The 14,608-nt window shown below is 48.6% G+C and overlaps 1 protein-coding gene across 1 annotated transcript in view; it reads right to left on the reverse strand.

Moving 5' to 3' along the window:
* Positions 1-2,232: 2,232 nt before the first annotated feature.
* The window catches only part of ECEL1 (endothelin converting enzyme like 1), a 51,663-nt gene continuing 39,287 nt past the window's right edge, over positions 2,233-14,608 (reverse strand). Inside the window, exons 10-17 of the mRNA XM_081007459.1 lie at positions 13,576-13,634; positions 13,072-13,123; positions 12,049-12,116; positions 10,683-10,807; positions 7,974-8,039; positions 6,648-6,743; positions 5,656-5,732; positions 2,233-2,757 (exon numbers count right to left, since the gene is read on the reverse strand). Coding sequence (XP_080863585.1) covers positions 2,658-2,757; positions 5,656-5,732; positions 6,648-6,743; positions 7,974-8,039; positions 10,683-10,807; positions 12,049-12,116; positions 13,072-13,123; positions 13,576-13,634 — 643 coding nt within the window. The 3' untranslated portion in view covers positions 2,233-2,657. The remainder of the gene's footprint in view (positions 2,758-5,655; positions 5,733-6,647; positions 6,744-7,973; positions 8,040-10,682; positions 10,808-12,048; positions 12,117-13,071; positions 13,124-13,575; positions 13,635-14,608) is intronic.

The raw sequence follows: 14,608 nt of genomic DNA on the forward strand, positions 1-14,608 counted from the left end.
GTGAGATTCCAGTGATTCCAGGTGCTTAGGAGTCGGAATGAGGAACAGCGGAGACTGTGGTGCCTCAAAAGAGGGTGACATGCTCAACTTCAGACCCGAGAACTGCTCTCCTACCTAGACCTGAATGGTGGGTGGTAGTGAACCAAAAGCATGCTGCCATGAATGCCACAGGGAGACCATGCCCAGCTTCTAGAATGCCAAGCAATGCTCAAACCCTGCAGTGCCCAAATCCTCCGTTTCTCGTAATCATTGTTACTAGCATTGATAGGTAGAGGCTGGAGCAGTGTGTGTGTGTGTGTGTGTGTGTGTGTGTGTGTTGTGCAGTTTGAAAGGAGAGGTTCCTTGGGCAGCTGACAGGCTCCTTCCCATCAGCTGATTCTTCACTCCATGCCAGTTATCATGGAGATGTGACATGATGCTTCCTAACCCAACCATCACACTTCCACCTGGATTTGCCATGTCTGACTGGGAATGGTCTCTTAAATAACCACCTGTGCTCCAGATCAGGACCGCAAGGGAGCTTCCAGGGACTGTGCTGAGGAGGGCTTCACTGAGGAAGAATGGTGGGAGTCACCCCCTCTTCCTGATCCTGAATCTTCCCAGGAGCAGGAGGACAGTATAGATTTGGAACAGTGGTTTGCAGAGGGGCTTAGTTCAGAAGGCAGAAGCTGGGAAATACTGGATGGGGAACAGCTAGCAGAAGAAACACTAGAAGAGAGAGAGTCAACAGATTCACGGCCTCTGGATAGTATCCACCCCCTTCCCCCAAAGTCCTGGAGAGCTCAGAAAGTGTCAGAACAGAAAACACAGAGGCTCCAAGCTCAGATTACAAGATGTAGAAGTGATGTAGATTAATAGGGACGGATCAGGGAGTGAACTTAATTGGGAGCACCACCATTCTAGTCAGATGCTTTTTTTGTGTCCCTTGTTGTGTTTATTAAAGAAACTAACTGGTAAGAACTCTCTTTCGCTTGATCTGCTCATTTATGGCCACGGGGGGAGGAAGCGGATTCCCTGAAGCCTGACAGGAGCACAGAGATCGGCTGTTTTGGTTTCTGATTGGCTGCGCCTCCATCTTGGAATTCTTCCTCCCAGAGAATCTGAGCCCAAGCATCTTCTGGAAGTGACATAAGTGATAAGGCTCTCCATGGCCACTAACCTCAATGGCTGTGTTCTGTCTCCACTGTTGGAGGGAGCAGTTTTTTGCATACAAGTTGCTGGAAACCAGAGGAGGGGAGAGTGCTATTGGGCTGATACTGTGTACAGACCTGATCCTGCGTGCTCTTCTGATGTTCCTAAGCAAGACATTTTAATTCAATTCTGTTAATTCATTAAATTAAATTAAAGGATGAGGTAGCACAGATAGCAGGTTGGCGTCTCCTTCAAGCCCTTGGGAAAGGGAGGGTTGCAAGAAGCCCAATGAATAAATCACATCCCTTTGCCCATGCAGACAAAACAGCTCTGGCCTTTTAATTCGACATGATCAGCAGCAGAAAAATACAGCGCAACATTTTCTGTACAAAGAGCCACTTAGCCCTACAGCCCAGACAGCGCCACCTGCTGGCTAGGAGTGTGTGTGGAGGGTTTGGGAGGTTGGGGTGGGGAGGCGGGGGGCGGTTGGCCACACAGCTGACCATGCCAGCCTGCCTCCAGACTCTCACTATTTTGCAGACAGGAGTAGATCGCGTATCGGCAAACTCAGGTTGCATTTGGGCTGGCCTCCTTCCGCAATGAATCTGTCCCCATCCAAAAAAAAAAAATTGACCTTTTTTGCAGCAAGGGGAAATGTGCTGGAAAGTATGGGATAGCAATCGCTTGACGCGATCCTGTATAACCTCCCCGCAAACAGATCAAAATAAAGGCTCGACGGAACGGGGGTGCCGTATAACCTTCCCACGACTTTTGTGTAGGCAGATCAGGATGAGTGCTTGCCTAGAAATCACCCTGGTCCTCCCCCCACCCCCCAAATATCTACATGCCCTGCATTCCCTGGTGTGCTTTTGCTCAGGGGAGAAGGGGGCAGGTGGCACATGGCACGCCAGGGTGGGCAGCCTGTGGGTATCCCTGAGCCACAGCTGCCCCTTGCCAGGCCTACTGACTCTGCCCATTTTAGAGAAGGCCCTGATCAATAGTTCAAGCGCCCAAGGATAGTTTAGGAATGCTCTGGGCTTGAGAGATGCGGAGATTTGAGGGGAAATTAGGAGGCACCTTGGTTTGGCCTCGTCCGCCATCTTGTTTTGTTTTGTTCTCCCAGATTTGGTTGGAGAAACAGGCCTCATGTTTGCCACCTCCATCTGGCTTGGCTGTAGTGTCCTCTCTTGGGTGGCCTTGCCTGAGTTTGGCAGTTCCTCTCCCAACAAGCAGCGACACAGGTGTGCACAGAGGTCTGTGTGAGGTCTTGGGGAGAAGAGTGCCCAATTTCTGCAGGAGTCGGTCCATCCCCACCTCCCAAAATAATGGCCCTTGTCTGTCGGTGTGCATGTTGGTCCCTGAGAACGGGGCCAGCTCGGAGCAACAGGGTGTGTTTGTGTGTGTGAGTGTGTGTTTCCCTCATTTTTCTCTGTCCAGCCGGTGGGCAACGAGGTTTAGAGTGGTGGCGAGTGAGCCCGGCCAGCGTTTCGGCAAACGCCAGGGGTGGGTTGGAGCGGGTGGCTCTTTCACCAGACGGAGCATTTGTGAGCTGGGTTCATGGGCGAGTTCTTGGGGCAGTGGAAGACCCGGCCGAACTCCTCGAACTGTGAGACGCTGCCCAGGACCCTACAGGGGAGAGGGAAAGAAGAGAGGAATGATGCAACGGCAGCCGCAAAAGCCTGAGAAGGATTGTTGTATAAAACAAGAAGCGTAGGACTGCACCTAAGATGCCTCCCCTGTTTTGCAGCCCTTGATTCCTCACATGGAGGCTGGCTGCAGGGGCTTGGTAGAAAGAGGGAAGCACTTTTCACATGCTCAGATTCACTCTTTGCTCCTTCTTCTCAAGATCTGGTGGCTGCACCCTGACCGCTGGGAGGGAACTGCTTCAGATTTAAGCCCCTGGCAGCTCCAAAGAATTAGAATAATAGAATCATAGAAGATTTGGAAGGGACCCAAAGGGCCATCTAATCTATCCTATCTAATCTAAATTTATCATTACCGTATTTTTCGCTCTATAAGACGCACCAGACCACAAGACGCACCTAATTTTTGGAGGAGGAAAACAAGAAAAAAATATTCTGAATCTCAGAAGCCAGAACAGCAAGAGGGATCGCTGTGCAGTGAAAGCAGCAATCCCTCTTGCTGTTCTGGCTTCTGGGATAGCTGCGCAGCCTGTATTTGCTCCATAACACACACACACATTTCCCCTTCCTTTTTAGGAGGGAAAAAGTGAGTCTTATAGAGCAAAAAACATGGTAATTTAATTCCATTTATTCCCCAGCTTCCATCTGACTCAGGTATGAAATCTCTCATAGGCTTTCACCCCTCTCTCTGTGTGTCATTCCCCAAAGCAGTGCATCTCTCAAATCAGAATCCAAAACACGCCCATTTCCCTGGCTGAAGCTGCTGACCTGAAGGTTTCTCCTGCCTCCTTCAACATGCAAACACACCATGTCCCAAATTCGGATACTGGCCTGCCTGCTCTTAGAGCAGGCATCCCCAAACTCGGCCCCTCAGCTGTTTGAGAGCCAGTGTGATGTAGTGGTTAAGAGCGGTAGACTCGTAATCTGGGGAACCGGGTTCACGTCTCCGCTCCTCCACATGCAGCTGCTGGGTGACCTTGGGCCAGTCACACTTCTCTGAAGTCTCTCAGCCCCACTCACCTCACAGAGTGTTTGTTGTGGGGGAGGAAGGGAAAGGAGAATGTTAGCCGCTTTGAGACTCCTTCGGGTATCAAATCCAAACTCTTCTTCTTCTTTTGGGACTACAACTCCCATCATCCCTAGCTAACAGGACCAGTGATCAGGGATGATGGGAATTGTAGTCCCAAAACAGCTGGAGGGCCGAGTTTGGGGATGCCTGTCTTAGAGGAAAGGCTGGTCTACCAGGGATGCCCCCAGCATGGCAGGGGAAATTTGCTGAGCAGTCAAGCAAGGAGACCACATAGGGCGACCGTCAACCGTGGGTTGGCAAGCAAGGCTCTCGGAACACGAGAGTGTCCATGTTTTATTTATTTTGTATCAACAATCTGTGCTCTACTTAATCTCAGCAATGTACAAGAGCCATAATACAGTAGGCATAAAAATGAGTCAAAACTATAAATTCAGAACTCAGTTTTTAAAAAGCCTGCTGGAGATGGAAAGAAGTAAAAGTCCCTAGAATGGCAGATCAAGTTGATGGTCTATGCCGAAATAGCAAAAATGACTCAGAAATCAGGAAGACCAGAATTTTAATACGGAATGGGGAAAATTTATGATCTATCTTAAAAACCATTGTAAGCAGCTAAAATCGTTAGTGGGATTGGAATAACACCTGTAGTTTAATGGTGAATTTTGGACATAATGGAGATGCAAAAGATTTGGATTATTATAGAAGATGCAGGAGGAAATGATTAACAATAGGAGCCACAGAGGAGGGAAGCCCAGGAGATTCTGTGGAATCTTGTTTCTATATTGTAAATTGTTATGTTATTGTAAAATTTTCATTTGAAAAACCCAAATAAATAAATTTATTTTTAAAAAAGCCTGCTGGAATGAAATGAAAGTCTTTAGGAAGTGCCGGACGTTCAACAGAGAGGGGACCTGCCTGATCTCAACAAGAAGGGAGTTTCACAAAATTGGGCCCACAATACAAAACACAGAACTCCTGGTAGATATGACCCATTCATCCAAGCAGGGATTCCTGCAAAAACCTCAGAGGTCAAGCAGGAATATAAGGGATGGGATGGTCCCTGGGGTATTCTGGACCCAAGCTGTCTAGGACCTTGTAAATTACCATATTTTTCGCCCCATAAGATGCACCTGACCATAAGACGCACCTAGTTTTTAGAAAATATTCTGCGCAGAGCATGTAAGTGGCTCTCGCTTTTCTTGCTTTAAAGCAAGCAAAGTGAGAGCTGCTTACATGGCTTCTCTCCTGCTTTGCGCAGCTCTCACCTTGCTTGCCCATCCCTCCTCCCACCTCGCTGTAAAAGAGGAGGAGACACCGGGACAGGTGCTTTGCTTGCTTTACAGCGAGGAGGGAGGAGGGATGGGCAAGCAAAGTGAGAGCTGCGCAAAGTAGGACAGAAGCCATGTAAGCGGCTCTTGCTTTGCTTGCTCCCGTCCGTCCCTCCTCCCGCTTCACTGTGAAGCCAGCAGAGCAAGCTGCGCAGCTATCACTCTCGCTGAAGCCAGCAGTGCAAGAGCGATAGCTGCTGGCTTCACAGCAAGTGATGGACGGGAGCCATGGCTCCGGCTGTGGAGGCATCCCTCAGCTCATGACTGCAGTGGTAGCCAAGGGATCCCTCTGCTGCCCAGTGCATTCGCCCCATAAGACGCACAGACATCTCCCCTTACTTTTTAGGAGGGAAAAAGTATGTCTTATGGAGTGAAAAATACGGTAATGAAAGCACCTTGAACCTGGTCCCATAGCTTATGGTCAGCCAGTGCAAGCCAAACCCAAACGGCATCCCTTAGCTGGCCCTTCTCCTTCCTGTCCCCTCCTCTTGCACACAAACACGCATACGCACACACACCCAGGTACCTGTAGTGTTCAGGGGCGTGTTTGTCGGTCAGCACCTGCAGGTAGATGGATTGTGAGCGCCGTTTGATGCACCAATTCTGCAGGGAGAAGAAGCGAGAAGTGGGAGACTGAATCTGTCAGAGATTGGGGAGGGAAGGTCCAGTCTGTGGCTCCAAGGTGAGGCTGCCTGGGAGGGCCCAGGGCTCTTAGCCACTGTCTCAAGCCTCTTTGCATTAGAGATCAGGCAGCCCGCTCCAGCCCTCCACCAGAAACACCTTTGTGTGGCACAATGGTGGTAGCAGCAGGGGTCTCTGGCCAACGTTACGAAAGGCAGGAACAGGTGCGCATGAATCCCTCCCCTCCCCTTTGCTATCGAAGTGATTTAGTTTGTTCTTCATTTGTTAAAAATTGCATTCGCTTTTGATTCCTCTTCCCTTCCTCTCTTCCTTCTTAGCTTTTTGCTGCTGTCTGTGGCAGTTGGACAGCAGCCATTTCACGTTGCCAGAATGCCCTCAAGCTAAAGGTCATTAAAACTTACACACACACACCCCACACCCATTTCAGTCTCCAGAGGCTGAAAACTAGAACAGTAAAACTGTTTAAGCTCTTTGCAAAAGCTCTTTGCAAAAGCACACTTTGCACTTTTGCAAAAGCTCTTTGCAAAAGTGCTCTTTGATGCAGCCTTCTCTCCTTTAAACATCACACCTGTTAATTTGGCTCACAAGATTGATCCTGATAAGGATCTGGGCCACCCCTCCTGTAAGCTGCTGAGTATAACCTTTCCTTCACCAGCCTGGATCTCAACCAGATGGCTTGGACTCCTGGCTGGGGCTGATGGGAGTTGTAGTCCAGAACATCTGCTTGGGAGCCAGGATGCTGAAGGGCGCATTAGTGAGTTGAGAATGCGTTGGAGACGCCTCAGTCTGATGAGACAGGGCAGCAGCGTTTGCTCAAGCCTTTGGGGTCTGATGCAGGAACCCCAAGTAATCATTCCCTGGGCACGCAGGCCTTACCTGGGCAAAAGCGATGAAGAAAAGTTGTTCGTGGGTGTATTTGAGAGGGTGGAGAGGGTTCTCGGGACCGTTTTCCCGCACCCACTTCTGATAGGCCTGCAAGAGAAAGTCTTGCTCAGCAAAATGAGGTGGCCACTTCCCAACCCTCCCTGCAGGACCCTCCCCAAAGGTGAAATTGCTAAACGGCCTCGGTCCAGTATACCTGGAGGACCGTCTCCACCCCCATTGTTCTGCCCGGACACTGAGGTCCAGCACCAAGGGCCTTCTGGCAGTTCCCTCACTGCGAGAAGCCAAGTTACAAGGAACCAGGCAGAGGGCCTTCTGGGTAGTGGCACCCGTCTTGTGGAACGCCCTCCCACCAGATGTCAAAGAGAAAAACAACTACCAGGCTTTTAGAAGACATCTGAAGGCAGCCCTGTTTAGGGAAGCTTTTAATGTTTAATAGACTATTGTATTTTAATATTCTGTTGGAAGCAGCCCAGAGTGGCTGGGGTATAAATAAATTATTATTATTATTATTATTATTATTATTATTATTATTATTATTACTATTAAAGTACCCAAAGGGCAGAGCTTTTGAGTCCTAGTTTCTCCCCCCTGTGTTTTTAAGGCATTCTTATTTGTTGTGTGTAAGACGCCTTGAGTCCCTGACAGGGGAAAAAGCAGGGTATAAAAATCTTAACAATTGTGTTTCTTATACAAATAGTGAGGAACACGGTCCTTCGGTGCCATCTGTATCTGCAAACGTCTGGCTCTTTTAAGACTCTTTGCTGTTATTTCTTATCCATTATAATTTAGTAACGATTTGTCATAATGGTTGAGAGTGAAATTCTGTTAAATAATTACCTGTCAAAGTTTTGAGAGTTAATTTTATTGCATACGTTTACATTCTAATGGACTATTGAGTATTCCTTCATTAGGTAGAAGTTGTTTTGTTTTATAGTCCTTTTTTTTTTACTACGGGTTATTTGTTTAGGATTGCTAGAAAATTTGCGATCTCTGTGTGCATTTTGCAGTTTCTTCAGCAATGCAGAAAGGCGGGATACAAATCAAAAGTGAGATGAAACCGCAGTGGGGTGGAGTGCTGTGCATAGACTGCTCTCCCATGAATCATCTAATTCTCTTTTAAAGCCCTCAAATTTGGTGGCCATCACAGCCTACTGTGGGAGGGAGCTCCACAGTTAACTAGGCACTGTGTGAAAAGCACTCTTGCACGGGTCTGTCAGCCAAATTGAGCTTGGGCAGATGTCAGGCAGACACCCTGTTGGGTGGACTTTGCACATGTGACTGGGAACTCCTCTTCCCTCGGGGGGGGGGGGGACTTACATAGTAGGCGAGCTTAAGTCCCCCCATATCGGCAATGTTCTCCCCAAGGGTATGCTTCCCATTCACCTGTAAGAGAGACAGACAGACAGACAGACAGACAGCTGAGTTAGGATTGGAGATGCTTCCTTTCCACCATCCCACAAATCCCCAGTATTCAGAACAGAGGTCCTCAAACTTGTTTCTCTGGGCAGCACCAATTTTTTATCGATAAGGAAAACACTGGGAAACAAAAAGAATCAAATCCTAGCAGTGCTTAATTGATAGCACAGAACGCAACTGCTTTATAATAGGATCAAGAGACGCCCAGAAAGTATAAAACAATGCAGCAACATAAGAACACAAACTATTCCCAAAATAGAAATCTTACATATGCACCTGAAGTATGTACAGTCATACCTCATGTTACGTCCGCTTCATGTTACGTTCTTTCAGGTTATGTCCCGCGGTGACCCGGGTTACTTCCGGGTTTCGCCGCTCGTGCATGTGCAGACGCGCAAAATGACGTCACACGCATGCGCAGAAGCTGTGAATCGCAACCCGCACGTGCGCAGATGCGATGCTGCGGGTTGCGTTCTTTTCATGTTGCGAACGGGCCTCCAGAACGGATCCCGTTCGCAACCAGAGGTAACACTGTATATGAACTCAATGGGAGGTGTGAGCTTGTCTTTGCTGGGTAATCTCGTTTATATCTGGTCTAATTTGAGACAAGCAAACTCTCATCTCATCAACACAAAGAAACCTTTCTCTTTCCTGGTCTTTCTTATTTGTCAGAGTTGAAAATCACTGTTTCTTTGCCCTCGAATCTCCTCACCACTCTTGTCAACCTCTCCTGCCTCACCCTTTGAAAACGCCTCGCCCAACCCCTGTTCCTCCCTCCTTACACTTCACCCAACACTATGTGTTCATAAAAGGCTTGAGTGCCCCTGAGCAGGGCTTGAGTGTGCTCCCACACATCCCCAAAGTTGGATTGCCACCTTTTTAGTGCCTGGGGCTCCCCTGCCTTTAACAGCTGGGCGTTGGGCAAACATTCAATTGCCCCTTTCCAGGGCTGGCATCCAGTGCTGATTGCTGGGTGACCCAGATGTGACGTCTAGTTCAGCAAATGCAGCCACTTTGGAAATTAACAGCTGGCACCAAGATGCCAACTTCCAAATGCCATGGTAACTGTAGAACTTTGTTCTGCCACTGACACGGTACGATATGATACGATAATCTTTATTGTCATTGTCCCATACAGAACAACTGGGCATTTGCTTCTTACTCAAAAGCCTGTCTATATGATGTTGTTGTTGTTTAGTCGTTTAGTCGTGTCCGACTCTTCGTGACCCCCTGGACCAGAGCACACCAGGCACTCCTGTCTTCCACTGCCTCCTGCAGTTTGGTCAGACTCATGTTCGTAGCTTCAAGAACACTGTCCAACCATCTCGTCCTCTGTCGTCCCCTTCTCCTTGTGTCCTCCATCTTTCCCAGCATCAGGGTCTTTTCCAGGGAGTCTTCTCTTCTCATGAGGTGGCCAAAGTATTGGAGCCTCAGCTTCACAATCTGTCCTTCCAGTGAGCACTCAGGACTGATTTCCTTCAGAATGGATAGGTTTGATCTTCTTGCAGTCCATGGGACTCTCAAGAGTCTCCTCCAGCACCAGAATTCAAAAGCTTCAATTCTTCGGCGATCAGCCTTCTTTATGGTCCAGCTCTCACTTCCATACATCACTACTGGGAAAACCATGGCTTTAACTTATATGATAGTAGGCCAAAATACAGGTCCGCCCTCCTTCAGGGGCGGCGTAACCCTTCCTCTTGCCCATTGACTTATAATTTGCCACGGCTGCCTCCTATAGCCTGGCAAATAGAAGGAAGGTACTAAGGGCACAATCCCTACTCATCTATTCTGTTTATTTATTATGACATTTGCACCCCGCCTTTTCTCCAAGGTGCTGAGGGTGACTGGCATACGCACCTGTCTCCCCCCTCTCCATCTTATCCTCGCAACAACCCTGTGAGGTAGGCCAGACGGAGAGGTCGTGACGGGCCCAGGGTCACCCAGTTTAGCTCCATGGCTGCGTGGGGATTTGAACTCCGGTCTCCCAGGTTCTAGTCTGAAATTGTAATCATTACAGGCTCTCCAGTGGACTCCAGACTTTTGACGGTCCCAAGAGGACACGCCTGGTTACAGCGATGAGAGCTGTAATAAATTTGTTCCTCGAATTCTCCTCTGCAAATTTTCATTATCATTAATTTAATTGATTGTATTAAAAATACAATTTTTAAGTGGGTCCCATCAAATTAAGTGGGTCCCATCAAATATTCTCTAGTTATGTGAACGCATGCCCAACATCTGTTGTTCATTTTCAGAATATTTGATATCCACCTACTGATAACATTATTTGATAGCCATGCTGTGATAGTATTGAATATCGAAGTGGATTTGAGTGATGATGCACAACGCCATTCAGAATTTTGACAGCTTCTGGAGCGGGTTGGGTGTGTGTGTTTGAGATTTGATGCCTGCCTTAAATAACAAGCCGATATTTGGATATTGTGGGGAAATGTCACAGTCAAAGGGCAAATGCAGATGCGAGGTCCCAAAATTCAATCTTTTAAAAACATGGACAGCATATTTGCAAACACGGGTTTCGGGTTCTACGGCGGACTCTTTGCAAAGGAGCTCTTCCCCTTCTGGGTAAAGGTGGCATTGCACACCCCGGCTCACCCTCTGGTTGTAGACCGTGAAGTTGTCGTACAGGTTGACGATGCACTCTGCCTTCTTGAGGAACTTGCTGTAGGATGAGTCGGTCCACCAGTGCATCAGGTTGCCATGGCGATCGTATTGGCCTCCTGCAAAGCGGGACAGATAAGGGTCAGTCACAAGGGTGACCTCAGAGATTTTGCTGCTATAGGGGGGAGAAGCTGCAGTTCTATTGCGGTTTGACTGCAGGAGTGTTCACATATTATAAGCACTCCTGCGGGTTATCCACACATAACGTTCAACAAGTGTACGCTTTGTGTACCTGTGCACACAAGAGCCGAGCTGCGTGCATCCTCAAAGTGTCCATTCTTTCAAAGAAAACCCTTGCACGTGTGTAGAGAAAGCTTGTACCTGGCTTCAGTGTAACGTGAGAACAAGCATCAAGAACGCTCAAGTGTTTACGGAAAAAATTCATTGGTCGGCCGAGTGTTTGCCAAGGGAGGGGGAGCTCAGATAAGGCTTAGAACAGACCTAGCCATGGGACATAAACATATTTTTAAATATTAAGAATATAGGACGTCGCTGAGTCCAGAGGTCCATGATGGGCATATTCAAACTTAAGTTGAAAAAAATGAGGAGGCAAGGATCAACAGCTAGTTCATACAGGGCTCATATTTATGAGTGAGGGAAAGGGTTTTGTGTTCTGGGGATCCATGCCTGTTCTGTGCCCCATTGTGCAGATGAAAGAATGAAAACGGATGGCCTCTGGTAGACATTTGCAGTCTCTGTGGGAGCAGCTGCGAGGCCTCCCTTCAAACCAGTCCAGGACCGGCCCTACTATGAGGCAAAGTGAAGCAACCGCCTCAGGTGGCAGATTATTGGGGGTGGGGGGCAGGCAGCATTGGCGAGGTGTTTCAAGGACAAACCTGTGGGTTTCCCACCATGATCCTTCTAAGCCAGGGTTTCCCAAACTTGGGTCTCCAGCTGTTTTTGGACTACAACTCCCATCATCCCTAGCTAGCGGGACTAGTGGCCAGGGATGATGGGAGTTGTAGTTGTAGACCCAAGTTTGGAAAACCCTGTTCTAAGCTAACCTGCTTCCCTCAGGTGTGAGAGGATGGTGCCGACCCACCATTTATTAAAAATCATTTATGAAACCATTTAATGCTTTAAAAAATCTCTAGGAGGCCCATCAGCAATACTGAAGTAATATTAAGCCACCCGTCTGCTTGGCTTCCATAAAGTGAATTGAATTGGAAGCTGAAGATTTCTGCCTCAAGCAGCAAAATGTATCAGACTGGCCTGGTTATTAGGTTTTGGGAAGGTTCGGGGAGATGATTATCAGGCCCCGAAATAGGTTTGGGGAAGGGAGGGGGGAGGGGGAGCTCACCCCAGTCATCGTAACCGTGTGTCAGCTCATGTCCAATAATCGTTCCAATCCCGCCGTAATTCAGGGACCTGTAGGTGGGAGATAAAACGTCGGGGGCTATGGGGTGGCAGTGAAACAGGGGGTTGGAGGGTTGGGGAACAGGTGAGAGCCCAGATTCCGCCAACAGATGGAGAATTTTAGGCTGGAAATCCGCAAGGGGCTAGAGGGGCATGATCCAGGTCAGCACTGTCTTCTGAATCTGCCCCAGGCTAATAATAATAATAATAATAATAATAATAATAATAATAATTTATTTATTTATACCCCGCCCATCTGGCTGGGTTTCCCAACAAAACGTTAAAATACAGTGCTCTGTTAAACATTAAAAGCTTCCCTAAGCAGGGCTGCCTTCAGATGTCTTCCAAAAGTCTGGTAGTTGTTTTTCTCTTTGACATCTGGTGGGAGGGCGTTCCACAGGGTGGGCGCCACCCCCAAGAAGGCCCTCTGCCTGGTTCCCTGTAACCTCACTTCTCGCAATGAGGGAACCGCCAGAAGGCCCTCGGCGCTGGATCTCAGTGTCCGGGCTGAACGATAGGGGTACTTTCTCTTCAGAACAAACGTGGCCACTTTCCAGCACATTTTTCGAAGAGCACATTTTTACAGTTCATTCACCCTCCCAGAAATGTGTGGTGAAATAAGCAGAGCCCCAGCGTTCCTATGAAGGAAGGGATTCCTTTCCAGGGACGGGCCATCATCCCCACAAAACTTGGCCTAAGAGAACAGAAGGGTTGGACTGAAACCCGCCAGCCCACAATTTTTCAGCCATGGGCTGCCTAGACGTTGTAGGACTACAAGTCCCATCATCCCTGACCACTGCCTAAGCTGGCAGGGGATGATGGGAGTTGTAGTCCAACGGAGTCTAGAGACACAGGGTTCAAGAGTGCTGCTCTAGCCTGAATCGCCACCAGCAGAACCACACACAAAGCGCCCATTTCCCTCCCAGAAGCCCATGGTGCGCTCCCAGTGTGTGGAAAAAGCACTTACTGTGGAAACTCTGGGTCATACAGCGTGGGCTGAAGAATTCCAGCTGGGAACACTGAGGAGAAATGAGACAAAGATGGTAAGGGAACAGAAATGCTCAGCAAATATGGAGCCTTTGAGAAGCTGCCCTGCAGAACGGCAGACGGCAAATATCTTGCGAGGGAAAAAGCTCTGTGTTGATGGTGATTGCATAGGTCATGTAGGTATGGAGCGGCCTTGCCAAATAAAAGTAGGATTCCTAACCCCAGTGGAGAGCAAGATTTGTTGGCTGCTATGCTGAGATTTTGAGATTCAGTCTATAGCAGTCTAACTATGGAGCCTGCTTGGGTGGCATTTCAGGGGAACGGGGCTCGTCAGTCCATAGCAGGGCCGTGGCAATGCAAATTCCTGACTCTCGCGCCTGCAACGGGCGAATGAAGGAGGGGGGATGAACGCCACTGTGCGACTTCCTTTTCCCATGAACTATCCAGTCCCACACGAGATCGAGAAATGCAAATGTGTCCATACCCATTTGGTTCTTGTTGGGCAGGTAGTAAGCGTTCAGTGCCTGAGGGGGCAGCAGCCACCTGCAAAGAGAAAGCACACCTTGATCAAGAGAGGTCTGTTGCAGCACAAGGTGAGGCCTGCTTGACCCAATAACTGTTAGGTGCAGAAGACAACTTCTGTCCGCACAGGAATGAGATGGGGTCTCTTATGTCCTCCAGAAGGCAGAGAACACACTGAATTTCTTTTCTATTACTACAGGTGAGTCAAGAAAGGGGCAGGAAGTATCAGTGCTGGGGCAGCTAAGGGATGGGAGACTTGCCAGCCTCCAGATATTGTTGGACTCCAGTTCCCATCAGTCCCCACCAGCATGACCAGTGCTTGGGAATGGTGGGGGTTGTAATCCAACAACAGGTTCCCCAACCCTGTGCTAAGGGAGCAGGAAGCAGGTGCTCCAAGGGTTCCTGTAGCAGCTGTCAGAAACAGGTACAGGAATACGGAGGCTTCTGCCTGCATGGAAATTCATGAACCAGTCCTCACAAAATCACTTCCTTCGTTCTCAGAGCAGTGTTTCCCAAACATGGGTCTCCAGCTGTTTTTGGACTACAACTCCCATCATCCCTGACCACTGGTCCTGCTTGCAAGGGGTGATGGGAGTTGTAGTCCAAAGACAGCTGGAGACCCAAGTTTGGGAAACCCTGTTCTCAGAGCAAGCCATCAATCTTGGATGAACTCAACACCTGCTTGTATGTTGCGTGAAGAACACTGGCTGGTTCAAACATACTTTTCAACAGCGGGTTTGGTTCAAAGGAGGCAACGTCCCTGCGCTGTTGCTGCCAGCCACTAGAGGTTGCTCAAGCCTGGGGAAATGAACAGACAAAGAAAGGGAAGAAAAAGGAAGCAGGTTGGGGGAGACTGGGGTGTGTGTGACTCCCAGGCTGTCCCTGTTTCCAAGAGGGATTCCATCATCACGTACCAAGAAATTCCGATTGCACAATTGAGATGGATCTGACACTCCTGTGCAGCAAACACACTTCAAAAAAGAAAGAAAAGCCGG

The sequence above is a fragment of the Podarcis pityusensis genome (assembly GCF_964106645.2).
Source record: "Podarcis pityusensis genome assembly, chromosome: 5".
NCBI lineage: Eukaryota > Metazoa > Chordata > Lepidosauria > Squamata > Lacertidae > Podarcis > Podarcis pityusensis.